This window comes from Pteronotus mesoamericanus, unplaced genomic scaffold (assembly GCF_021234165.1).
Source record: "Pteronotus mesoamericanus isolate MK-2021 breed Mesoamerican mustached bat unplaced genomic scaffold, CSHL_Meso_final contig_90, whole genome shotgun sequence".
Lineage (NCBI taxonomy): Eukaryota > Metazoa > Chordata > Mammalia > Chiroptera > Mormoopidae > Pteronotus > Pteronotus mesoamericanus.
The window spans coordinates 38,724,497-38,751,663 of NW_026555277.1; the positions used below are offsets into that span (position 1 = coordinate 38,724,497).

Below are 27,167 nucleotides of genomic sequence, written 5' to 3' on the forward strand. Positions count from 1 at the left end.
ATGGTAAAGTAAAATGCATACCTGGTATACTTGTTAAAATAACGCTGACTACAATGTTTTAAAGAACTTGGGGTTACTTCTCTTGATTACAGGTTTTTTATTAAATCAAAAAGGTCTATTTATTGGCTGAATGTTTTCTACCAATTGCTGCAATTTGCTAATGTGCACACCTGTATTTTCTTTTCCTTGATTTTCTTTATAAATTTCTCTTTGCGAATTTATACCCAAAGCTAGCTCTTATTTTATTGTATTGGTTAATCTGATCTCAACTGTAAAAGTGTACCCCAGATCTGGATGAGAAAACATTTTCTAATTTAACCTGATTTTAATTTTGCATTAAGACATCTTCAAAGATTTAAAACTTCATTTCTAATTTTTCTGGCTTCATAGAACTGTCAGAAGCCCTGCTTCATGATTTGCAAGAACACATGAGATAAAGTCAGCTAGCTAATAAAGTCCCTTCCTCCGCTTATTTAAATACCATTATGATTTCCACAATTGCTTCTTGATTGTTTTTGCCAGGAAACAGATTCCCAAGATGTCTCTGCATAAGAATTATAATATTCTATGTCTTTCTCTAATCAAAATTGGAGAATAATTTAAAAACTATTTCCCTACTCAGTATTAGAAACAAAGCAGCTGAGAGATGAGATGCTGAATGGGGGAAAAGTGAGGAAAAATGAACAAAAGAGTAGGCTAAACATTATTAATAAAGAGTAAAGAAGGGAGAGATGGGATGAAGGATTAAAGAAAGAAAGTAATGGGAATAGACTTTCCAATAATGAAAGAGCAATCGTCACATAAAACTTTATGTACAGGACTCTCTCCCAACCCCCAAGAAAGAGTGGCTTTGACAACAGGACCATGATGTTAAGAATGTTGGTGGCATGCATTTAGTTTGAATGATTGTTCTTGAGATGTTGCTGTTGACCATATTTGAAGGAAAGCTTTCTCAACAGATTCAACACCAGCAACAAAAGTCTTCAGGGTTTTCCACAGGCCTGGATGCAGAGAGCGTCCATGTCTTAACACAGTAGCGGTAGGCTGACCTACCTGGCTGCAATCCGGCCCAGCTCCAGCAAACAGAGACACACTTCCCTGGGTTGCTTGTGGAGGACTGAAAGACAAGACAAAGGTAGACTGTTTATAATACAAGGGATTGTAAAGCAGCTCAGTGGTGAACAGGCTTGCCACTGACCCCCTCATCCCTCCTGCTCCCAGGAAATTAACTAGTCTTCATTCTAACATTCACAAAAACCAGCTTAACCCACAGACTTCACTTTACTAAAGTCTTAAAGCAGTTCTCAAAACTCTTTGTCCAACCTCCCCAACCAAAAGCATTAGTCTCAAAAAATCTCAACCTGGGTAAATCTTACTCTAAAATTATTTTCTTTAATTAGTTAATTTTAGTAAGTCAGTATTGGAAACATATGTGGCTATAATTATGGCATAAATACTTGATAGGTATTTTAAAACATACAGCACACAAAAGATTGGAACAAAGATGGGCCTTTTTAAAATCCTAGGTTTACTTTCACTAGTGATTTTAGTAGAAATAATGTAATAAATAAGGTTAAAAATTATATACCACAGTTCTTTGTCATCCTATAAGCAGAAGTCAAGAGATACCCTGAAGTTTAATGGCCTCTCTTAATCAAATCTAATTAAGTGATAATTTAGGAAGAAACACTGACTGGATTTTGTAAATATACAACAATATATACCGTCAGCCAGATTTGCTCACAATATGAGCAAATTAGAAGACTATTGTTTGCATTAACATTTTATTTGAATATAATATGATTACTTAATAAATCTTTACCAATTGCTTTGGACACATTCAGAAATGTTGACAAATAATACTTGCATTGTTGGGGCTGCCAGTAAAGTATGTAGTGCTTATATTTCTTTTTAAACCATGATTAGAGAATTTTTAAATGTTATTTTATACAACACCTAGTAAAAATAACAGATATTGAAAAAAATATTGCATTGAGAATGGTATTTACATACACAATTAATATCCTGATTATAAAAAGTATTACTGATAAACTTTTAAAAAATTGCAATGTTGCTTTAATTCTTAAACACAAAATTTTATAATTAAATATCCCAGCATTATTCCATTCCTTTAATTTAAACATCTAATTTCTTCTTTACACAGATTAAGGTAATGGCAATATTTGGTCCATGATCACCAGAATGGAATTTTGGGGGAGTGTATGGTGATTAGAAAAATATTCTTTCTTGGATTTTAAGTGTATGATTACACTTAGGTTTAAACAGACACAAAGTTTTATCATATTATAAAATAGGACCCTTAAATCTTTTAAAATAAATCCTAATACTATCAGCAATGTTCATTAAAGCAGAATTTATTATGGGATTTCTGAGTTATAGAATTTTTACAATCTTCGTAATATAATTTTTAGTTTCAGCTGACCCTTAGTAAATTGTCATAAAACCCTAATTGGAATACCTAAAATTATTTTAAAGGGGCTTAAAATAAAGATACTTAATACTTCCAATGTCACATGCACCAGTAGTTGTCTCTGGCTAGAATGATACAAACTTCACAACTTTTGCTATATTAAATCAATGTCAGCACAATGTAACTCCTGGACTGTCATATCACATAGGCACCAATTACAAACAGAGAACAATAACAAACATCACAAAACAGAAGCAAACAAATGAAAGTCAATCTTCCTGTCTAATTAATTTCTTTTGATTTAGACAATTTAAAAAAAAAATTCTGTCCCCAGTACCAAATAACAGGAGTTTTGAGTGAGAAAAAAGAATACATAAAACCTGAGGAGGAGAAGTTTTAAGCGCTTGACTAATCCCTTCATCTTCAGTGAAAGAAAGCTGCGTGAAGCAAAAGGTTAAAGCACCAAAAGCTTTGGATACAATCTCATGCATTTCTTGATGAAAATAATGTCAAAATACGAAAAAGTTTGGTGAACCAACCAAATTGTGTCAATGTGCAGTCAATAACCAAATATAAAAAGTAATATTTGACCCAACTATAATGATTCCTTAGCCAATTTGTTGCACTTATCCTGAGGACGATATAAGCTTTGGAAGTAAACAGATAAATTTTATGGAAAATAAAAAGCATTCTAAAAAAAAACAACAACATGGGTAATGTATGAACGACAATGTGACACGTAGGATGCATCACTGTTGTGTATTTCTTTGTTTCTTCAATAGAATTATTAATTTAAAACAGCTTTTGTATGCCCAAACTCAAATATCAAATCTACCATGGATATATTAGAAATTTAATTTGGCAAACTGAAAAATAATTGCATGAAATCTTCATTTATATCCTTAACAGAACTAGCCTATAAAATTTAAGACAAACCTCTTCTTCAGTATCATTCCTTAGGAAATGCTAATAGAAAGATAAGGTTTTACTTTCCAGTATTTTTGGAAATATTATCTTTTATAAAGCAATGAAATTGCTTCAAAACACACCTATGATATTGTATCACATGTAAATGACTTTTTAAATATTTGGCATATATGCCTGGCCCATAAGAGCCAAAAAAACAAGAAACAAAACCCACAATCACTGTTGATGACTACTAAAGCAATAAAAAAGATAAATCTGTAGAGGTGAATAACTTCATACACTGCCAGAACAGAGTAATTATACAGTAAGCATGACATCTCATAATATCAAGGATGATAAAAATTATGTGGTAATAATAGTGATTATGACAATGAATAAACAGAATAAAGAGTAAAATCTTACCTAGCATTTTTGGAAAAATCAAGATGTAAATTATGTAAATGTTTATTTAATTGTAAAAACAAACATTCTTACCTTATTGCCATAAAATTAAATTCAAGAATTTTTAAGTAATATCTACATTTTACCTAAGAGGTGACCAGTATAGTACTAAGGCAAACTCTAATCTAAAGTTTAGAGATGGAAAGAAAGCGTGCGGTGGCTGTGGGAGACTGTGAGCTCTAACACCTCCTAGTTGTGCTATTTGGGGATGCCAATCTATGAGGTCTGTTTTCTGAGGGGGAAAAAAAATACTGTGTACCACACAATAGTCTTGTGAAGATTACATAAAGTAACATTTACTGTCATTATTGGCACAGTGTGTGGCACATAGCAAAGATTTGTCCAAGGTTAGCTTTCCTTATTATTTTTATATTCATCGTTATACATTGTTTACTTGAAGATTATTTTCACTTGGCTTAGTCAAAATTAATTCACTTTTTTTTTCCTATACACACTTTTTTTGTGTGCACCTATCATGTGTTAGTCACTGTATTAAACAGTGGAAGAAACTTCGGAGTAAAACAGCATTACTATTGGGAGATTTGTATAATTTAGAGTGGTCCTATTAGATTTGAATATTTATCATTTATATTATATTTCAGACAGTAAGTTCTAAACTTAATCAAATTTCAAGTTAAAGAAATCGAATTGGCCAGCTTATATAGACATATATAAAACAAATGTCCTATAGCTACTATGATTTTGTGCTAAGAGTACAGTATAGGTAGCAATTACATTAGGACATCTCATTTTGTGAAACACCAAACATTTTACTATTAATTTTCCTCTGTCTCTGAGAATAAAATAATTTAGATGAGTCTATTCTCAATACATTATCAAAATGAATTATGTATTGTATATTTTAGAAGATTAAATAACTAAATGCGTGTCTTTGTTGGAATTATTAGAAAGGCAACTTTTAATATATTGTATTTGAACTAAAGCCTTTTTGTGGAATGATATACTCTACTCCTTTTAAACACATTTACTGATTTATCTTTTCAAAAATATAAAGAATCTTCTACTTTTACTGAAGTTTACAGTAGGAAAGATTTTTTTCCTTTTATCATTGTAACATCAGTACAGTCTTTCACTCTGAGTTAAGGGTAATAAAGGGGATCACTATAGCTTTCTTTCCTCTGAACAAATTCTCTTTAAAACAAATAAAAAGCTCTATAATCAATGGTGATTATTTTGCAAAAGGTTTTATCACTGGAGGCTTCTTTTTAAATGATCAAAACCATTTCAAAGAATAGTATAATGCGGAACACCTCTGGGAGAGGTAACACAGATCCCTATTCAAAAATATGCGGCAAGAGACTCAGTCTTATAACCTAGATTCTATAAAAATCTCATGGGCATCAAATGTCAAACAGAATGCTCCTAGCTCCAGGAATAGAAAATGAGGCCTTCCACTAAAGCAAAGGGTAGAGTTTCAATGTCACAGAATCTGCAAGGATAAAATGCATTGAACCATAAATGCATAGTTTAGCTAAATGTTAAGTTTTAACAGATGAGCGAAGAAATGAAAAATTGTCTTGTCTACTTAGTTTCTATACATTAGAACTACAATACTCATGTTGACCTTGAAGGAAACTGGTTTTAAGATTTATATTTAGAAAGACAACATAAAAGTTATACTTTTGGCAGAATATTGTTTAATTGTGAAAATATCAAAAATTAATGGCTGCTCACCTCCCCAGAGTAGAGAACAGGTTCCAAAATTTAGCAAGAGTGGTGTAGTTGAAGATAAGTAAACCAGAAGTCAGAGGAGTGCGTTCTAGTTCAGGCTGTATAATTTTCTCATCTCTCGAACAGGTATCTTATCTTCCTTTGTGGTTAAGAGCCCTTGGCATATGGTAAGCACTCAATTAATGTTACTCCCTTGCTACTTAAGTGTGGTCCACAGACCAACAGCCTTGGTATCAGCTGGGATCTAGACATGATGCAAACGATTGGGTCCCACCCAAGACATACTGACCGGAATCTACATTTAAACAAGCTCTCCAGGTGATGAGTAGCACGTTAAAGTTTAAGAAGCACTACATTAAACAATGCTATGATTATTTGATAAATGTCAGTTATAATTCCTGTGTCTACAGGGTGGGCAAAAGTAGGTTTACAGTTGTGAGTACATGAAACACAGAGTTTATTCTTGTGTTTTCTATTTTTCCATAGAAACATCTGTAAAACCTACTTTTGCCCACCCCTGTATTCGGTTAAAACTATTCAAAAAGTGCTTTGATATATGATATACGCTCTACAAATGTTGAGGGCAACTGAGGTGATGATGATGAATAAAGGGAAAATAATTCATGAATTCAATTAGCCTTTAATGGGTATTATGGCATATTTCTCCTGCCAGGATATATAAGGTACAAAAGATGCCACCTAGAAAGTGAAGGAAGAGTAACAAACTGCTCTCAGCCATCAGGTGACTCTCAGTAGGACGATGCAGAAATGTTTGAGTTTAAAGGTAGTAGGCAATTAAGCAAGGCAGAGCTGGGTGCCTTCAAAACTGACCTGAGGGAGGCTGAAGAGCAGATGAAAAGGCCAACAAGAAAGAATCATGCAAGCTCATTAATGCTGACTCTGTGTGGACCCAGATTTCTCCAAACAACTATTCACACTGAAAACAGCATATAACATTCACATAATTACATAGTGTTGAGTTCATTCATAATCTCATCAATAATGGGAGATGCATTGTATAGCATAAAACGTACTTAATTGCCTTTGCCACTAAATCGAAAATGTCTCTGGCACAAGTGGTGCCCTTTCTTCTCCAGCAGCCAGACCTTAGGCTAATTTAAAGGGCCAAGTCACTATCATTCAGAATAACAGTAAGAGGCAAGAGTTTTTTTTCTAATTTGGTTTATATTTTACATTTCCTTTTACTTGAAATAATCATATGAACTTCTAAAATTAACTCAAAGCATAGCTTTCTGTAAATGGTGCTGAATTAAAATCCTAGCTGGGCCACTGTAGCTGCGTAACATTGGGTTATTTATTTCCCTAGGTCCCAGGATTCTCATTTATAAATGATGGTTTTGGGGAGAATAAAAATGGTAGCAGACGCACACTGTTTATCTCTCATTATTGAGCTTATAACTTTTATTATTAAATATTATACAGCAAAAAATTTTATCCTAGGAAAGTTAGAAAACTGCCTACTTTCCTAATTCAGCCCTGACTCCAACAAGTCCTGAAACACCTATGATTTCAAGGAGCCATTTAATTCCCTCAATCAGATTCCATACCGTACTTGCTTATGTTTTTTCCCCCTGGCATAGGGCAAATGGCTAAATTTGGAAAGAGTTTCTGAGTTCAAAAGTAGAAAGTGAATTAAGATGCTAATACGGTATTTTATAAAACCAGGTTAAAAACCCAAAAGTCTAAAATATATTGTTCTTGGGACAGAAATAAAGCGAATATAAATAACCTAGAGCTGAGTGGGTATCCTGACATTATCAGCCTACATTAATACTAATGAAAGCAATACAATTTTTTCTGCAGAAATACTCTTACAGTCCTTGGTGTGGACAATAACAACACACGATGATTCATCAAACCCTGGAAGGCAGGCATAGATTCTCTTGCTGATGCAACAGGTGACATGAGAGTATTAAATGAAAATCAGTGTTTAAAAATCCATACACAATCATTTTTATTCTTGTACAGCAGCAGCATACCACTACTGCAGGTAGATTAGTGCTTGATCAACGTTCAATAGGACAAAAGACTATAAAACTGCACATCAGAGTCATGCATCAAAAAGGAGACAGTGCCACACAGCAAACATAAACATAGCACATAAAAATAAAAAGCAAATCACACACATTTGCATGCTTGCACAGCAGATAGCAAACCCTTTTCTTGCTGAGTAGATTCTTTCTCAGAGAAATAGATGAAGAATAGTCACTGGCCTCCAAATCCTACAATTATCCAATAACATAATGATATTGAAACAATCACAGAAAGCAAAAAACTGCATTTTTAAAGAATTTCCCCCCATCCTCCCTCCCCAATGTCCCAACTCATCGAAATGCATACAAATAACACAAAATAAACAAGTCTTGGGGGGAAGAAATTCAACTAACATGACAATTTCTAATAAGTATGCTAAGGCAGATTACAAAATATAAATCCCCCACATAAGAATATGACTAATTTTAGTTTATTATGTAAAATATATTAGAAAAAAATCATACAAGAGCATCAATTTTAGGACTTAAAACTTATTAAGATTGAAAATAAATCATATATTTCTGGTCTTATTTTAAACAATAAAAATGAGCTATATTAAAATATTCAGCATTATTTTAAAAAAGGCAGTTGAAATACTTAATTTTTGAAAAAATTATTACCTTTACTGTTAGGGAGAATTAATAATTAATACAGTTTAAAAACTTTTAATCTCTGCCAAACCAAAATCAGAAAATACTTTCACATCTTGGCCTTCTAAAGACTTTTTTCTTTACAATTAAAAATAAAGTTTATTTCTTTTAAAATAATTACTGGGGGAATATATTACTTTTTCATTGATACACTATACATTTTAAATTCAAGAAGGCATTCACGTTCATCTTTTTAAACCTAAAGCGTAATCCTAAATACTTTTAAGGAATCCAATGAAACCAATTATTCATAAATCAGAGACATAAAAAATAAAATCTCCTTCAGTCATTTATATTTCAGTATGATTAGAACAACTGGGGTTGTAGGTGAGCATTACATGTAAAATCTTAAAGTATGCTCCACAGAACAAACAAACATTGATGTCATCAGTTCCTATGGCAGTATAAATTCTATAATCACTTGAAATAACCATTTAACCTCCAATACTGCAAAGTTTTCTATGCAAATTAGTTCAAGCTGTATCTTAACATAAAATTCATTGTTCATGTTTCAGATTATATGTCATACCATGTTTATTATCTAGATTGTGTTAATAGATAACTGAAGAAAATGATGTCATTTATTACCCAACTGCTTTTTATCTTTCTTTCAAATTCTAAGCATATTTTATTGTTATGTAATAGATATAAATGTGTGTTTCAGAGCATACTGTGAGTTCCCTGTGTCCTTAAAGTCTCAAGGATACTATCTTTGGTTGGTATCTCTGGATTATTTGTAATTTGTTTAAGCTATCACCAAATGTCATAGATTCAGTTCACTTTCATATTTTTTACAATTATAAAAATGATTTAGTTGACAGTCTGATGCCTATCTCTACTTATTTCCTTTGGATAAACTTTTAGAAGTGGAAAACCTGACAAGAGGATATGAACACTTCTGAAGTCTCTGACACACAATATCAAACTGCCTTTCAAAGGAGACATACCAATTTCCAAATGTCTTCAATAATGTATAGAATATTCTATTTTCCTAGGCAATCAACACTAAACATAAAATTGTCTTAATCTTTGCTAATTTTCATAGTTTTAATTACATTTACTTATTACTAATGTGCCCAACACTTTTATGTCTTTTTGGATTTTTGTAAGTATTTTTTTATGACTAGGCTGTTTATGACCTTTGTCCAGTTTTCTATATTGGCTCATTTTGGAAGTACTTCAGTATAGTAGTGAACTTATGATCTAAGAACTGACATTTTACAGAGGAAAAATGATCAAGAATGCCATAGAAGAAAAATTGCAGGTTATACTCTCTATGTGATTGTGTCATGGGGCATAGAAAGTAATCTGCCAAGAATAAAAAAGACAAGAAGCATGAGAGAAGCATACAGAATAAGTTGCAGTCCATACACCCCAGTTCATCCCTGGCATACCTTCCCACCCACTGAGATTTCTTGTCATTAGCTCTTGTGGAAAGAGAAGAGACTGAGTGAGTTGTGAATCAAGATCCTCTCACAAATAATCATACAAAAAGCACTGCAACTGAGGGTAGCATATCAGTTGCCACAAAGATAAGAATGCTTTATGCAGGCAAAGACCTTTGAACAGCTAAAGACAGAAGGCTCTTGATACACACTCAGTACAGTGATCTACTTTATCATCCATTCAAACAGATTTTCCCCCTTCATCAGGGCATCTTTTCATTTTATTTGCTATTCAAAACACTAGGACACAAAGGATGCTCTTCATCTTGTGTGCTACTGAAATGAAATCTTGAGGAAGAAAAAAGAGAAAAAAGAACCTTGCCCTAAATTCCCTTTCAAAAGTGAGGTGTGAAAAGACATCAAGCAGAGTACACAGTGTTATTGTTACGAAAAAGTCAATTCTGCAAGTACAGAGACTACCGCCATCAGCTGCGGCTCAATCACTTCCTCACCTACAGTGAATAATAAGAAAAATCCAAGGAGAAAGGGTTCCACTGGGGAAATGGAATTTCTCATTGTCCTCCTGCTTGATTATCGTTAACATCTATGGGCACAGCTGTTTCCGTTTTCTGAGTAATCCTGAAGTCAATGCTATAATATTGGCTCCCTTCTTCCAACTCCCCAGGGTCTATTATACATCACCTCATGGCTTAGTCTGAGAAGCAGAAATTTCCAATTTATCTTTTCATTAAGCAACGAATGAGAATGAATATTTGCTTTAATTTGGTACTTAGAAGATTAAAAATTATATTTAAATTGATATAGCCTTGAGAACTTGGTCTTATACTTTAACAGATATGCAAATGAATTTTAATTGCAAGGTATAACCTAAGTGATAATATAGAAGATAATCAAAATCAAAGATATTTTATCAAAATATTCAATTGTTATTATATTTAAATTCCCATGGATTTTCTTTTTAAAAAATTGGGGTTTTTTTCCTGTCAAACAAGGTGAAGAACCAAGCTATCTCAAAATTCTTCTTGACATAATTTTATATGCTGCAGAATATATCTTTATATACCACAACCATTATTAGATATATTGCTTTAGGCTTTATTGTTTCAAGATAAAATGTCTTACTTATTATCTGAATGAGACTTTAAAAAGCCACAATGGTAAATAATATGCATGTAATTCTCATTAGGATCTTGGGCTATGTTGATATTTACTCCAGAAAAAACTTATTACTAGATTGACTCTTCTTTGATTCCAACTATAAGTTTTATTAGTTCAAGTAACAAAAGAGCTCATGGACAGTGAAAAAGTTGAGACAAGATCACATTTACATTCATGGTTAGTAATCCACTTGACCTATAGTCACTAAAAAATGCTTCTTTAATGAAAATCTGTACAATGAATAAATTAATAAATAATAAAGTAGTTTCCCCATATGGCAGTTTGTTTTTGTAATGGAGGGGCACTCCAGAATTTTAAATCCCGATGTTGTTTTTTCCATACATGAAGAGTGTACTCCTAAGATTTGATTTTATATATGTATGTGTGTGTGTATGTGTGTGTGTGTGTGTGTATAAATGAATATACACTAGATTTTTCAAGCATATTTTTTTACACTCCCTTCTTATAATCCTCCATTCACAGAGCTCCATATCAATCTAAAAGGTAACATCTCTCTATAAAATTAACACTGGACTTAAAAGACATATATACATACACATCTTCCACCAAATTTGTTTTACTTTAATGCAAGGAAACGGTAAGAATAGTCAAAGCCCATTCATATAATTAACATCTAAGGCGCACACTATTCAACATAGTATGCTATTATGCAATTATTCTTGTTTATTTTTACTTTCAGGTATAAAAAGTTCTCCTAGTCCCTAAATTTTTATGTTTTTCTTCTCTGCTGAGATAATTCTCAGAAACTTGGTGACTATCAAGATTTTAGCTACTTTCATCAATTTCCTAGGTTTAAAAGAGGAATATTGCTTTGAGGGCCGAGGGGCATATGGAAGCTGACTGTTTGGAAGGCAATTTGTATACAGTCATACCTTGGTACTTGTCAGGTTCAGAACTTGTCAAACCCTGTACTTGTCACATTTTGATGAGAAAAAAAGTGTTTCATCAAAACAGACTGACAGTGGCCAGAGGGGAGGGGGAAGAGGGATAATGGTGGAAAGAAGGGGAAGAGATTAGTCAAGGAACATGTATGAATGACCCGTGGACATGGACAACAGTGTGGGGACTGACTGTGGGGGCGGGGCAGGGGGTGGGCTGGGTGTAAGAGGGCAAAGGGAGAAAAAGTGGGACAACTGTAAGAGAATAACTATAAAAATTTTTTTTAAATATTTCATCACTCATCACTTGCTTGCCACTCAGTGCCCCTTTCTTGTGATGAAACAGGTCAACAACGTCAGTCACAGTACTTTGGTACTGGGCGGTTTTGGCACTCATCACGAGTTCCAGAACAAATTAACAAGTACCAAGGTACCACTGTACTTGTTCGCTCTGAAAGATGCTCAGCTTATTTGATGTTAATATTTGGTATTATGTGATTTTGTGAACTGACTTTTAAAGCCTCAGGTGAAAAACAAAAGCTTTCCCCCCCGTTGATGCCCCCCTTTTTCACTCAGTTTGTTTTGATGAATAATGTCAAATCACCAAATGAACACTGTATGTTTTGTCCCAAAGAAACACAAAAGCTCATTCTATGCCGTAGAAGTGGATCTGGTAAAATTCAATCACAAAATAAAACAAGACAAAAAAATAAAATTATCTGAATAGGCCTGGTGACTGATGTGTCTGTCTTTTATTTCATCATCTTTATTTACTCCCATTTCATGTTTGCTTGACTGATTTTTAACTCACTAAAAAATTAATTAATTAAAAAACTTAAGTTTCAACAAAGAACATATGGGAAGTGATGTTTTCATACCTTTGTACAAGTGAAAATCAATAGTGTTTTCATGGCTGGATCGTACATAGCTAATACCTTTCTAGTTCAGGTTAGACTCGGGTGGTAAAATTGAACCCTACATTTTCCAAATATCTCCCAATTTTGTACTGTATTTACCTGATTTTATATTACAACTAATTGTACTGTTTATGTTCCTATTCTTTACCCACAAGATAACCAATGGTAATAGGACATGGGTTTTTCTACCTTCAAAAAGTTGTTTACAATAAACTACAAACTTTTAAAAATTAATCTGTGAAATGGTATCACAGAAAAAGTTCATTGTGATAGTTGTACTGACAAAGACAATAATTTTAATATTTTATCAGTTAAAATTCTGAACAAAATACATACCCAAACCTTCTGATTCAAATAGACATGTTTCATCAACCCCTAAATCTCGGCACCAGGATAAGAAATTTGCAGTATTGTCTCGGGCAAAAAAGGAGCCTGAGGGTGCACTGGTTTTGCAGGGAATCTTCTTCAATGGCAGATTCTGGGGGAAAAAAAAGAAAGAAAAGACAAGAAATCTCACTCTGGAGGAATTCTGGCAAAGTCATTACAGTAACATATTAAATATATTTATGTTTTCAACAAAATGCTTTGGGATGACCTCATGTGAATAAACAGGTTAGTGAAGAACTATAGAAAAGGAAGTGAAATGGAAATAAAACTTAGTTGGCATTAAGAGACTATAAAAATCTATGCCTGTGAACAGACTTTTTAGTATCTAGTGGTAAATATACATAAATCCCTTCCCTGGTTCAGACAGCCTCCTTTCTTTCTCTTCCATCTAAGTAGTCTATCATTTCTAACGAAGTATTTATAAATGCATTTCTCTTTTATGAAAGACGAATGAAACATAAATGATAAATGAATATATAATATATAACACACACATCTGCATTCTTATGTGCATATATACACACATCATAAAAACTACACAGTAACTATAAATTCAAAAAGAAATGAGCAGAATTGTGTAACATCACAAGTCTTCATCACCAATACTGAAAAAAATATGAAAAATCTTTTAACAATAACATTCAGCTACCTTTCTTCTAGACTCTTTTCTTTTAAACCATAGAGTACTGTTATATAAAAATCATTCTGGTTAGATTTCTGCTATCTGACCTTGAAATATATAGTTCACATTCTGCATCATTTCTCTTCTGGGATAAGAAAATGCTTAAGGTATGGAGGGTGTGAACCTCTATAGGCTTTTCTATTACCGGCTTCTCCTAATTTTAGCCAGGAAATCTCCTTTGGCACTATACCAAGTGTTATAAAGAGTTGTGTGGCATTTTTTAAAAGGAGAATATAATCGGTTTCCATGGCATTCCATGAAGTTATTCAAAGCAACTCTACATGAAAGACTGAGCCATGAATTTGGATGATCTGGGCTACATAGAGCTTTGCCTCAGAGAGAAAAAAGATCAAGAGAGAAGTACTTTGTGATTTACATTCATAGATAGGTTGTTTCATCTTCTCACTGTGAACCAGCAAATATAACTAAATGTTGTCGATTGTTGAGCCCATATATAAGGATGGTTATAAAAATGAAATAATGGCCCATTAGTGGACTGATGAAGTTCTGCTAACATCAAACTACTACTAGAGTTCTTTGTGAGCAAAGATTTTATGGCTAGACAACTAGAACACTCGGTTACTATATCATTTAAAGGTTGTGCTGATCCATCTCTCATTTTTTTTTTTGCTGACTAAATTTGACTTTGGGTAGATATAATCAAAATTTTTGCATGAATACACAAATACCTACATAGAGATATATTTTAGGTACTAAGATAGGTATATATAAAAAAGGGAGTTATCTATATAGCACTACCCCTTTAACCACCTTGACAATGGTTTTCAGAGAAATACTTTCCTATATGAATTGTAAAAACAATCAGAAATAGTATAGTATAATATCTCTTTCATAAAATATTCACTAACACCATTTAGTATTTATTAAAATTAAAATACATATATCCTTAAATCTAGCAATTCACCTTCAATTATATATCCTACAGATATAATAGTATTACTGCTTAAAAATATATGTATATTTATTGCTACAGTGACTGAACAAGGCAAAAACAGAAATAAGAATGTGTCAAGAAAGGGCTGGTGGAATAAAATACAGTATATAAATACAATGAAACTCTATAACTCTATGCAACCATTTTTTAAAAACTAAGACAGCCCTGGCTGGTGTGGCTCAGTGGATTGAGCACCAGACTGTGAAACAAATGGTAGCCCAGCTCGATTCCCAGTTTGACAACCCAGGGCACATGCCTGGGTTGCGGGCCAGATCCCCAGTGGGGGATGGGTGAGAGGCAACCACACATTGATGTTTCTCTCCCTCTCTTCCTCCCTCCCTCCCTTCTTCTCTTTCCAAAAAATAAATAAATAAAATCTTTTTAAAAATAAATAAATAAAATAAAAACTAAGACAAATGTATATGTATTGAACCATAAAGGTGTTCGTTATATACTCTTAAGCAAAAACAATAATTTGCCAACATATACATATATATCTTACAATTTTATTTTGTGATATGTATATATACACATACATACTGTTATATGTATATGTGTGTACATATACACACAATATAGATGGGCATATATGAAATTAAATTGCATACAAATATGTTGTATTATGAGTATTGTATTTATTTATGTAATGTTAACTTAGAAAAACTTAGGGAGGCCATGCATCAGAACAACAGTAATTATATTTGAGGAAGGTGACTGATGCATAGAAAATCATTTACTTCTTTTTTTACGTAATTCAAAATAAGTTGTAGGATTTTGAGTGACTTTTCAATATTTTTAGATTAAATATGCAAAACAAATAAATTACATCAGCCAAAACATTAAAAGGTGTATTTTTTGAAACAAACTCTCCAAGAGGTAACTATAAAACTTTTTTATGATGTGAATAAGACACAGGTCATCTTTAAGAACATAATAGATCCAAACACTGAGCCATTTTAAGATCTACCACTTTCATTCCTGCGTAAGGGAAAAAATAGCTTGTGAAACCACTTAAAAGGGATAAATGAATTTGGATCCAAGAACTATAACCTAGGAACTATAAAATATTTGACACAGCAAAGGGCATGCTAAAGGACACGAGGAGCATGATTTATATATCGTAAAGGAATACAGTATCCATATTGCATGAAAGAAGCTACAGATTGATTTGACACTTAGTCCACCAAGAGACACACTTTGAGAGAATGCCCAGAAGCAACAAGCTCCCCCTACTTTGTTCAGCCAACTCTTTAAGAACTTACAATGATAAGCACTGAGTATATAAATAAAAATACCATTTTTTCCCTTCATACAAGCCTGTGGTCCTTACGCAGTCATCTTCATATCATATACCAGAATATAAGTATTTATTTAAAATTCATTCATACTGAAAGACATGAAAATTATTTTGGGACAAATAAAATGAAAGCTGGCTATTGATACTTCATAATTTGGAAATTCTCAGTGCAAAGAAACACATCAGTAACACTAATCTAACAACTTAGCATGTAAGTGATTTATGGAGTATTTATTTCTGTTCTGGAGCTGTTAGATTTAGTGCTTCCATTCAGCTGAAGAGTAGAAACTGTAAACAGTGTAAGAGAAATCTTTCAATTGTCATCCAGATGAAATTTTTTACTTGGTAAAAGTTTCTAAAAGCCAGCTTTATTAGTTCAAATAACTAATGAACACTTACACACAGTGCCTATAAAGGCCATCACATACAACCGGGAAGAGGGATCTCTACTCATTGGCTGAGAGCAGTGGCACATAGCTTATAGGATTCAGCATTCTCCCTGTCTGCACACAAACCAAAATGCAAAGGGTTGAGGGTCTTCCTGGTGTTGATGTGCCATTTATAGCTAAGAGTCTTAGGGCAGAAGTCTGATTTCACTTGCATTAAATTCAATAACACCAGCACTCAGTACGTTTAGAATTTAAAAATATTTTGACACATTTGACACAAAAATATTTATGAAGTTCTGAAAACCTTAGCAATTACATCTCTTCCAGTTCTATGATTTTTAATTGTTAATTTCTCTAGGTTCTCATGAAAATCCTGAAGAAAAAAAAACAGTTCTGAATCTCTTCTTCAATATTAGTAAATAAAACAAAAACAAACAGATATTGAATAAAATCAACTTTTACCTGGCCAAGGAAATCTTGAAGAAGTGGTTTAGAATAGAGAACTGCCCTAAGTAATTATGGAAGTATATACTTGAATAGCTGAAAATTGATCACAGATATGGAGAGGAATACTTCAGATCTAAAGAACTGGAGATTCAATAGAGAAGCTCTACACATAGCTCATTTGATACATCTTCCACACTAGTTTTTCCTTTACTGTTCAATTCTCCCAAGAATTCCTACAGTATTTAATTATATACCACCTTTAATTATTTACTATATGTTTTTCCAGACAACGCTGTCATATATTATGTCTTCCAAACCTGACCAACGAATGCATGAATGAATGGTTAAGACTAGACCCCTCAAACCAGATCATAATCAACATGAGGGCAGGAGCAGAGGTTGTATTAGAGTTTTTAACATTCTCAAAGGAAACATTTCTAGGGTCTTCAAAATTCACTAAATTCACAGTATAATTATACATAACATGCTTCCCATAAAAATCAAGAAATACATAACTGAAAAACGTAAGTCATAACTTCCAACTGTGTTTGAAAGTTACTGAATACAGAATGACAAGTACAGAACAACTGCCAAGGTGAACTGAGACTGGATAGAAATTTAGGCTCCCTTACATACTAGCAAGGGTCATGCTACTGTACTCCAGCCTCCATGATATGGAATTCAATGTTTATGATAGCAAAATGAGAAATGACTACCAATAAACCATTCCTATCATGTGCACATAGTCAATGGAATGCATATTAACTTCCAAGAGTCTTAAATTTATCCTTTCATCTCTCAATGGGAATAACCTAAGTGATGTACTCATACTCATGACCCCTGAAATACTTACAGATTGGATGAATAATATACAAAAGAATGGTTTGAATTCCAAAAATGTCCTCTTCATTCCCTCAGGCAAGAGTCAAGTTAGTTGCAATAAAAAAAAATTCCTAAAGGTTTTTAATTCAATCCTTTACCATTTAGGCACCTGCTAGGACTTTTGGAGTCCAATTACCTGAGTTCAAACTCAGCTGTGTCCCCTTGCTGCAATGATACTTTTGGGTAAATTATTTAATGTTTCAGTGTCTCAGTCTCCTATTCAATAAACACAGAAAATAATGCACAGAAAATTTGGCATATATATGTGTGAATTAAATAATATAAATCAAGTGTAGAAGTATTTAGTAAAGGTTCTTTACTATTGTTGTCATCAATACAAGTAAAAATATGCTACATTGCCTATGATTTCCTTTTCTCATATTTTTCTTGCAAACATTTCATTTTTTTCTTATAGGTACAAGAATCCATAAAAAGATTGGCCAACAACTTCTAACTCCATGCTAAACTTGAATCTCACCTTTAGAATAGTTCTCCAATAGAACATTCTGTAATAATGGAAATGTTCTGTATCTATACTACCCATTATATTGACATATAGTTTATTGAGCACTTGAACTGTGGTGAGTGTGACTAGAGACTAAATTTTCAATTTTATTGCATTTTACTCAATTTATAGACACATGTGGCTTGTGGCTCTCATAGTAGATAGCACACTCATAATAGGGAAAGTAAAGCCATTTTTTGAAGGTTAAGAAAATCCAGTATTTGACCACTTCACTCATTTCCCTCTAATTAATATCATACCCAGGTCTTAAACTCCCCTCAAATGCCAATAGTTTCCCTTCATACAATAGTTACTGAGATACACAAGTATGTTGGTCATTTATAAAGAGTTTACTTATATACTGCCGAACTCACTGTGTGTGTCTTAGTTATGGTGTCATGGGTATTATAGCTTCAAAAGGGCAGGAGAGACTACTTCTATTCATAATACTTCTAATAATCTTCTCAGAGAACTAGGATCTCATTTATCACTATATGGCCACAGCGCCAAATACACTGCTTTACACATAGGCACTACTGACATTGTTCTCTGAATCACATGGTGGGTAGAGGGGAAAAAAAGGAATTAACACTGTGGAAGCCTACGACCCTCCAGGTGAACAAAACTTACTTTCATATAGGTTATCCTATTTAATTCTCAGAAAAATGAGGTCATGAATCACATACTACTAATTAGGTGGTGATTGTATCTCCATTTTTCAATAGTATTTCGAATTTTTCCATGAAAATAATAAACTCATGCACAGTTAAAATCAAATCATTCAGTGTCTTATACCCGTACACTTTTAATTGCTCCAGAGAGCTCACCAATGTCTGAAATTTAATATATTTCAGCATTTGCTTTGTTTCCATTTTTGTCCAGGTAACATTAAAATAAAGAATTATATATTCTCTCCCAACTATTCCAACTGGAAAAAAATTAAGGGAATGGTGTCTTTACTTCTCTATAGGCGGTGAACTGAAAATGTAATACTAGTAGTTCAAAATAATCTGTTCTTCGCAAAAGTTTGAAGCAAACTACTCCCCTTGATTTTGTTATTTCAGATATAAAACAGAAGAGATATAAAAAAGAAGATGTGGAAAATGCCAAGAACTAATATATTTCCTTTTCCAGAGGGTATACAGAATATTCTGTTCAAATACGCAGTCAATAAAGTCACATTTTCCATGAGAGAATCAATGTTTCCATCCCATTACTATGTTTAGTTTTATTGAAAAAATTCAATAAAATTATTTCATTGAACATTCACAGCATCAAGATATCTAAATATAACTTCTAAGTGACTTCAGAAAGAATGAAAAACTATTTAAGATCAAAATTATTAAAATTAAAATTAGAGGGGAAAATTCTTTCTGGTACCATCAATGTCTGCTGGGGACTCTGCAATTAGGACCTCATGTCTCAGACAAGCTGAGCTCCAATTTAGTAGAGAAGCAATTTGTCTCGCTAGGACTGGATTCAAAATGGACATTTCCATTCCTTTTACTCTTCAATATATTGAGCAGAGGGGTGGGGGGGGGGGGAGGGAAGAATTTGCCAACCCAAAATATGCCTTTGGGGATATTGACTATTTTAAGCTAGTTATTGTTAAGAAACAAAAGACTCAGGAACAATCTTTGACCTCTCCCCTATGCCTAAAAGAATTTCGACAGAGGACTAGCTCCGGGAGGGGAACTATCAGCTACTGTCATCCAGAACTATGGTTTAACAGGAACTAAGTGTTACAGACAGGGAGGAGCCTAGTAAGGCCTATTTGATCAAAGTCCTCTCTGTGTTCCATTGTTAATGATGGCTCAGCAAACATTTGTTTACCAAACATTTGCTTTTCCTTCTCCATGTGTATTGCTTTCCTGCCCTCTGAAGTCCCGAACCACACATACCATTTTCTCCTTAGCTCAAAGTGGCATACAAGCCTCTACTGCCTAATTTGTCCTTGGATTCCATATTCTTATAAAACCCTTGTATGTAAATATAAGTTTGGTTCTTTTCACCTGATAATCTGCCTCATGTCAACTGAATTATTAGACCAGCCAGAAGTACTGGTAAGAGTAATAGAAAAATTATATTTTCCTCCCCACAATATACTTCACTTTATACGAGAACAGGTCTTAACAGCAAAATTTGGTGCAATCTTTATGTTCTAATGCTGTAAGAATATTCACATAAAGAAAGAAGTATGAAAAAAAGGTTTCTCACAGCAGAATCTTGGTATACTCTGTAACATGAAGGAAAATCACTTAAATAAAAAATATCAAAAATAGTTCAGCATTTTGAATTATCTGAAATTATCTCTGGCATAATAGAAAATGATGTTGGAAATGATGGTCAAACCTAGTACTCAAATCTCAGGCTGAAAAGATGAAATAGACAACAAAAAGTTAAGATATAACTGAGTTGAAAACTTATGTCCCCATGAAAACCTGCACATATATATTTCTAGCAGCTTTATTCATATATGCCTAAACTTGAAAGCAACTAAGATGTCCTTCTGTAGATGAATGGATAAACAAAGTGTGGTACATCCAGACAATGGAATATTACTCAGCACTAAAAAGAAATGAGCCATTAAGTCATGGAAGACATGGTGGAACCTTAAATATATGTTACTAAGTGAAAGAAGCCCATCTGAAAGGCTGAATATTGTATGAGTCCAACTATATGACATTCTGGAAAAGGTAAAACTATAAGGACAGTAAAATGATTTAGAGGTTTGCAAAGAGGGTAGGGTAAATAAATTCATGGGACTCATTTATCATGAGATTTTTAGGGTAGTGGAACTATTCTGAATGATACTCTAATGGTAAATATAGGTCATTATACATTTGTCAAAATCTAGGGAACATACAACAAGAGTGAATCCTCACATAACTTTGGAATTCAGGTGGCAAGCATGTGTCAGTGGAGGTTTACTGACTGTAACACATGTACCATTCGGGTACTTTCTGCTCCATTTTGCTAGGACTCTAAAAATGCTCTAAAAATTAAAGTCTGTGAAAAAGTAATTATGTCACTGATAGTTGTTTAAGAACTATCAAAGGCATCACCAAGGAGAAAAGGTAGGAAGTTCAAGAACAAATGCATTCTTCCCATTTTTATATGCAATGTGCCTAATTTTATATATACACATTCCACATGGGAATCATTACCTAAATGCTCTGCTACTATGAAAAGCTTCTGTTCGCCCATCTAATTGTTTACATATGACTTGACAGAGATTGGCTTCTTAAAAACTCCAAAAGTCTAGCCCCACACTTTAAACTCACTTAAATATTGGGAATGCCGAAAAAGTTTAGCAGAAATTTAATCTGATTCACCTTCATCAATCCTTACTAAAGCATAGCTCTATACCATTTTTAACAGTAGGTACCAGGGACTGAAATACAAGAAAAAAAAAGCTAAGGTATATTTCTGAAGACCTTCAGTGTCTTGGAGAACAGACATCAAAATCCTGATACCATATGGTAAGAATTACAATAGAAGTTTATGTATTTAAATAGGAGCTTAAATGTAGTTCTTTCAGAAATTTAAGAGCATGCACTTAACTCTGGGGAGAGGTTGACTGGGCATCATTGTAGAAAAGCCTTACAAAGGAAAAGCAATTTACAAAATGAAAAAAGATCTCAAGTGCTGGGGGGGAGGCGGCGCACGGGCAGAGTATTGCATAAAGTGAAACACCTGGCAGAGGTTTGAACAAGCATGCACACTACAGATGAGTACAGAACACATGTAGAGGAGAAAATGAGTCCAGAACAGTGAACGGGGCCAGGTTCCCAAAAGGTATTTTATGCCTAACAAGAATGACTAATATTGTAGCCTCAAAAGCCCAGAAGAGGTCAGGCAGATTAAATAACACAATGAAGTGGCTAGCTCCGGGGAACTCTATGGAATGCCGGAGATTGTGGAAAACTGAAGAGTTCTTTCCATGTCCAGGAGGGGCAGCCATATATATTTAGTTATAACTCAGTGTTACCGTAAAGAGATGCAGTCCCAATGTTGTTTGATCTCCAAATTTTCAGTAGAATTTGGAAATCCAGATATTTTAATGTGAACATGCCCCAATTCTGACCAACTGCATCTATAGGCAGATGGAAGTGGTTTAAAAACTTACATTCTCAGTGTTGATAATGGATGGGGGGGGGGGAGTAAAATGATTTTAACATTTTAAGCTATGAAGTAACCAAATTACGTGTGTGCTTTGGAAAAATAACTCTGTCATTTGTTGTCAGAGATGGAATAAGTGAATCAATAAAATATAGATAACTCTACAGAAGCAAAAGAAAAGAAAAAAGCAGCGATTTCTTTTTCTTTGTCCATTTTCATCTTAGAACACCTTTACATCACTGCTAGAGCAGCAAGACCGGAAGAATGAGGTTTGAACAGGAGGAAGAGAAACTTCTCTGAATATGGAAGGTTTCTCAGAAAAAGGATTGTTGGATGCTAAGTCTGACAGTCTTTCAGATTCTCAACAAAATTAAAACTAATAGCTAATCATTAATTAATTATAGGAAATAAAACAAATGTATGATAGTTTTAAAGATGTTTTGGAGAATGCATGTCAGTTTTCTCTGTGTCCCTTCTACAATCAAGGAACTACCTTAAGGAAATAGGCAAGAAAATTCTTTTAAAATACAACTTGAGCCCTGACTAGTGTGGCTCAGTTGTTTGGGGATCAAACCACGAAGCAAAAGCTCACTGGTTCAATTCCTGGTCAGGGCACATGCCTGGGTTGTGGGTCCATCCCTTGTTGGGGTAGGTATGAGAGGCAACCAATATTTTTCTCTCGATGCTTCTATCCCTCTCTTTCTCCCTCCATTGCCCTTTCTCTAAAAACAAGTAAGATCTTTAAAAGAATTTATCTTTAATTTTTCCTTTCCAACAAACATTTTGTATATTTAAAGATGTAGTAATTTATAACTATTAACAGAAAATTTTGAGTTCAGAGTCACTGATTCTCCTATTTTAGTCTATTCTACTTTTATAGTACCCATCTGTAAGGTATCCAACAAAGAAAAACATTTTCAGAAGTCTAAAAGCTGCTTTATAGGTAGATTCTAGGAAACCCAATTTATTTTAGGGGCTTACAGATTTCTAAACATTTTTTGAGCAAAAACTGTCCCCCTCCTTTTTGGTAACTTCACTGCACTGCAGATTTTACGCACTCTGATATCCTAAGTGCCCAGCAATTGACAATATGTTCCATCTTCTAATTGTTTTCATCATGCTGTGCATTTGTGTCTGTTCTCCACACTCTAATCATAACAGACTTTTCAAAAGGTAAATAGTTTCCCAATGCTTTCAGGACAAAGACAAAACCCCTTATATCATGGCTTCCATGGTGTGAATTAGCTTGCCTCCTACCTGCTGACCTAACACCATGGCCCTCACTGTGTCCCACAGCCACCTACTAGCTCCTGAACGCACAGTAGAAAAACCAGTATTCCTGACCTAGAAGGTAGAGTCTATCCTTTGAAACATCTAGAACAAAAAAGACTCACAGGAGACTTTCTGAGTTTTTTTCAGAATTCAGTTGGTTCACTTCCATTTTAAGATTCCTATCTTTTTTTTTTACTTCAAAGGTTTAATTCTTTTTAACAATTTTGATTGAGGTAAGTTTTTCTTTTTTTAAGTTTTGACTTGAAGATACACGCATTGCTGCACTGTTTATTTCTTATTTGGAATAGGGATGCCAGCAAGGCACCCATTAGACAAGCAGCCTCAGCTGGTGTGAAATCAGACATGACTAGCAAAGTAGCATAAACACAACATACGTACTAGACAGCTTCATGCATCATACATAATGCATTTTCAAACTGCTAAGTAAAACAATAGAAGGTATTCATGTAGTCAGCCTCTGAAAGCTTAAGACACAGTTGAAGAGTTCTATGGGCTATAAACTGACTTACCTCATCTAAAAAACATTATGCCACTACTCTGTAACGTACCAGCACTACATACCTTGGACCACACACACACATCAATATGGTGAGTACTTATATTTTAAATCATCCAGCAATTCTCAGACATTTTAAAGTTCAAAAGGAACTCTTTTCCCCTAATTTTCAGTCCCTTAAAAAAGGCTCTTGTTATAAAATCTGTAAATGTTCCCCTTTAAGAAATGGAATGTATATTCATTATTGATTTGTTCAAGTGAGCTCAATTTCTCCAAAGCATTTAGTAACAGCTCATTTTAAAATAATTAATTTTCTATTTTCCATATGGTGAGAGTGACTTTTCATGACACAGTATTCTATATCCACAGTGCTTTGAAACAGCAGTGACCGCAATTAGTGCTATCAAATATCATGAAAACAGCTCCCCAGTTACACTCCTTTTACAATCTTGTCCTGCCCGTGTGCCTGAGTGCGGTTAAATGCAGGATGTGAGCCTGTGCTTGGAAGAGATGATGTCGTCATGGAAAATTTGATCAGGTTTACTTTTATGCCCCGGGGGCAATATTCTGCTGGTTCTGTGAAATTATGTATGTGAAAAAATGTGTGTGAATATGTGTTTGTGTTACCTCCTTCTCCTAATTCAGAATTTGTTTTAATTTGTTTTCGTGCTTTCTGAAGGTTCAATTCAACATGTTTTATTTTTAATCTTATGCTGCATGTGCCTTTCACGAAACTGCTATTTACTGTACCCAACACTAACTTATATAGTTTGAACTTTTAAAAGCAAAGAACTCTCGGACAGTTTTGAAGGAGGGTCCTTTATCAGCAGATTCACATAAACTTGTAGCCTCTGAAACTTGGCAAATTTCTAAATGTTGCCACCTGGTCTGCCTCTCCCTGGCACTCTGGAATGTGGAGATTCTTAGCAGAGCATTGGATAGGGCTAGAAATACCCTCTCTCACATCTCCGCTGAAAGAACTCATCCCAAGTAAACACCAATATGACATCATCAGAATTTGGGAAAATAAGGACTCAGTCTAGCATATTTTGAAGGGCTAGGTTAAGCAAAGGAAAAAAAAAGACTCATAGACACAGACAACAGTATGGTAATTTCCAGAAGGAAGGGGGTGTGGGGGGAGGTAGAAGAGGGTAAAGGGGGGATAAATGGTGATGGAAGAAGACTTGACTTGGGGTGGTGAACACACAATACAATGTACAGATGATGTGTTGTAGAATTGTATACCTGAGACCTATATAATTTTATTAACCAATGTCACCCCAATAAATTCAACAAAAAATAAAAACAAAAATAAATTAAAAATTAAAAAGTTGACCACTACTTGTTGACAACAAATAAAAAAGAAGTAAACATGAGAACAGTAAATTATACTTTGCTCTCCTGTAATGGGAGGGGAATTCTGAAATAATTATGATTCATTTCATTTGTTTCAAGTATACAGAAAGAAAGCTGTCTCAGACAAGAGCGCTTGCCACGAAGTTAATTCCAAGTTTTACACGACGTAATTTTCCATTAGGCTTGGACCTAAACACTTGTACAAACAACAGTACATATGTAAAGCCATAGTATAGCTTAACTTCTAGTTCCATCTATAAATAATTCAACAAACTATAATACCTTCAGTAATTTTTCCAAAGAACCGCAGTCTGCCTTCTTAGATACTTACTGGCTTTCTCTGCCATCACCGAAGGAGTGAGTTATGTGATAAGAAGCGGAGTGCCAAATTCCTCTACGATTCATTGAGGACAACCAAATAAAAATAATTTAGACTTTGACTTTATAAGTAAGATTAAAAGATGTATTAATATATGAGTAGTAGGAAAAACTAACATTAATGTATTGAAATCCACTTAAAATCATTGCAATAGGCCCCTATATAAAGAATATAAACATATTGTGAACTGCTGTGTATATTACATTTTATAAAGCAGCTATTATTTTTAATTGATATAACTTTTGATTAGAAAAGTAGATGAGACACACTAAAAATAAAATTTTAATAAAACTATGTGTATAAAAACATTTCAGTGTATACTTCATGTTTTAAGTTCTATTCTAAAGACAGCCTCACAGTAGAATATTGCCTTTCTCTTCTCTAAGCCATGACTGCTGGAAATCAATTTTTTCAAATCACTTTATAAGCTTGATTTCAAAATGTATGTATTAACATATACATCATATTTCTCCATAATAGAGAGTATAAGTCTTGAGTAGACTCTCTATATCTTTGTCATATCCCTTCTCACAACCAACACATACGCACGTTAACATCACAGTAAACATCATCTCTTATTCTTAACATGTACTCATCAGTTATCCATCAAATTGCAAAATAACATATAAGTGGGACTCAATTATCATAAAACATTTATAGTTCATAATATTCTATATTATTTAAATAAAATGATGAACTTAACTGTACTCCATGATCCCTTTTATCTCCTTTTTGAGTTACCCATTGGTTAATCAAATAAAACGTTTTGGGAAAGCCAAGAGTAGCATTCATTGCTCATTGTTCCTTAAGCACTAGAATTCTCTGATTCCCTCCTGCACTTTTACAGTGTATTTTTAACTTGGTTGTTAAACAGTATTTTGGTAGATGGCTAATTAGGGGCTCTGAGAAGAAACAAGAGTTCTTATATTCCCATTTCACTCACCAACTATTTTTATTGGACAAAAGAAGCAGTTACTGAGAAAAGAATGCAAAAATAACTCAGTGATTGAGTTTTATGGCTCCTTCAGTAATTGAAAGATACAACTCTTAATTACTGTAACAATACCTCATTTCAGGTCAAAAATACCTCTTGAGAACCTGTTATATAAAAGGCCCTGCAATTATTCTTTTCCCTAATTCTCAATGGTAAGCAAATTCATAAAACCACAGTTATCAGTCATCTGATTCTTATGTTATTGGGACCATAGCAAGAACTATAAACAGGCCTTGGGGAAAAAAAATCCTCAAGTTGCATAAAACATTTGGATATTCATATGCTCATCTTGCCATTATTTTGTCTTTAGATAATGCTCTGAACTCAAATAATAATATATGACATAACTATATAATAACATCTACAATTAATTAAATGATCGACCTCCCCCAGACTTCTCTTACTAA

The 27,167-nt window shown here is 33.7% G+C and overlaps 1 protein-coding gene across 4 annotated transcripts in view; it reads right to left on the reverse strand.

Annotated features, from left to right (window-relative positions):
- Window positions 1-27,167, reverse strand: part of GAS2 (growth arrest specific 2) — a 117,173-nt gene that overhangs the window by 63,303 nt on the left and 26,703 nt on the right. For all 4 annotated transcript variants that reach the window (XM_054585986.1, XM_054585987.1, XM_054585988.1 and 1 more), the window contains 2 exons: window positions 12,913-13,054; window positions 1,054-1,117 (listed from right to left, as the gene is read on the reverse strand). In XM_054585986.1, coding sequence (XP_054441961.1) covers window positions 1,054-1,117; window positions 12,913-13,054 — 206 coding nt within the window. The remainder of the gene's footprint in view (window positions 1-1,053; window positions 1,118-12,912; window positions 13,055-27,167) is intronic.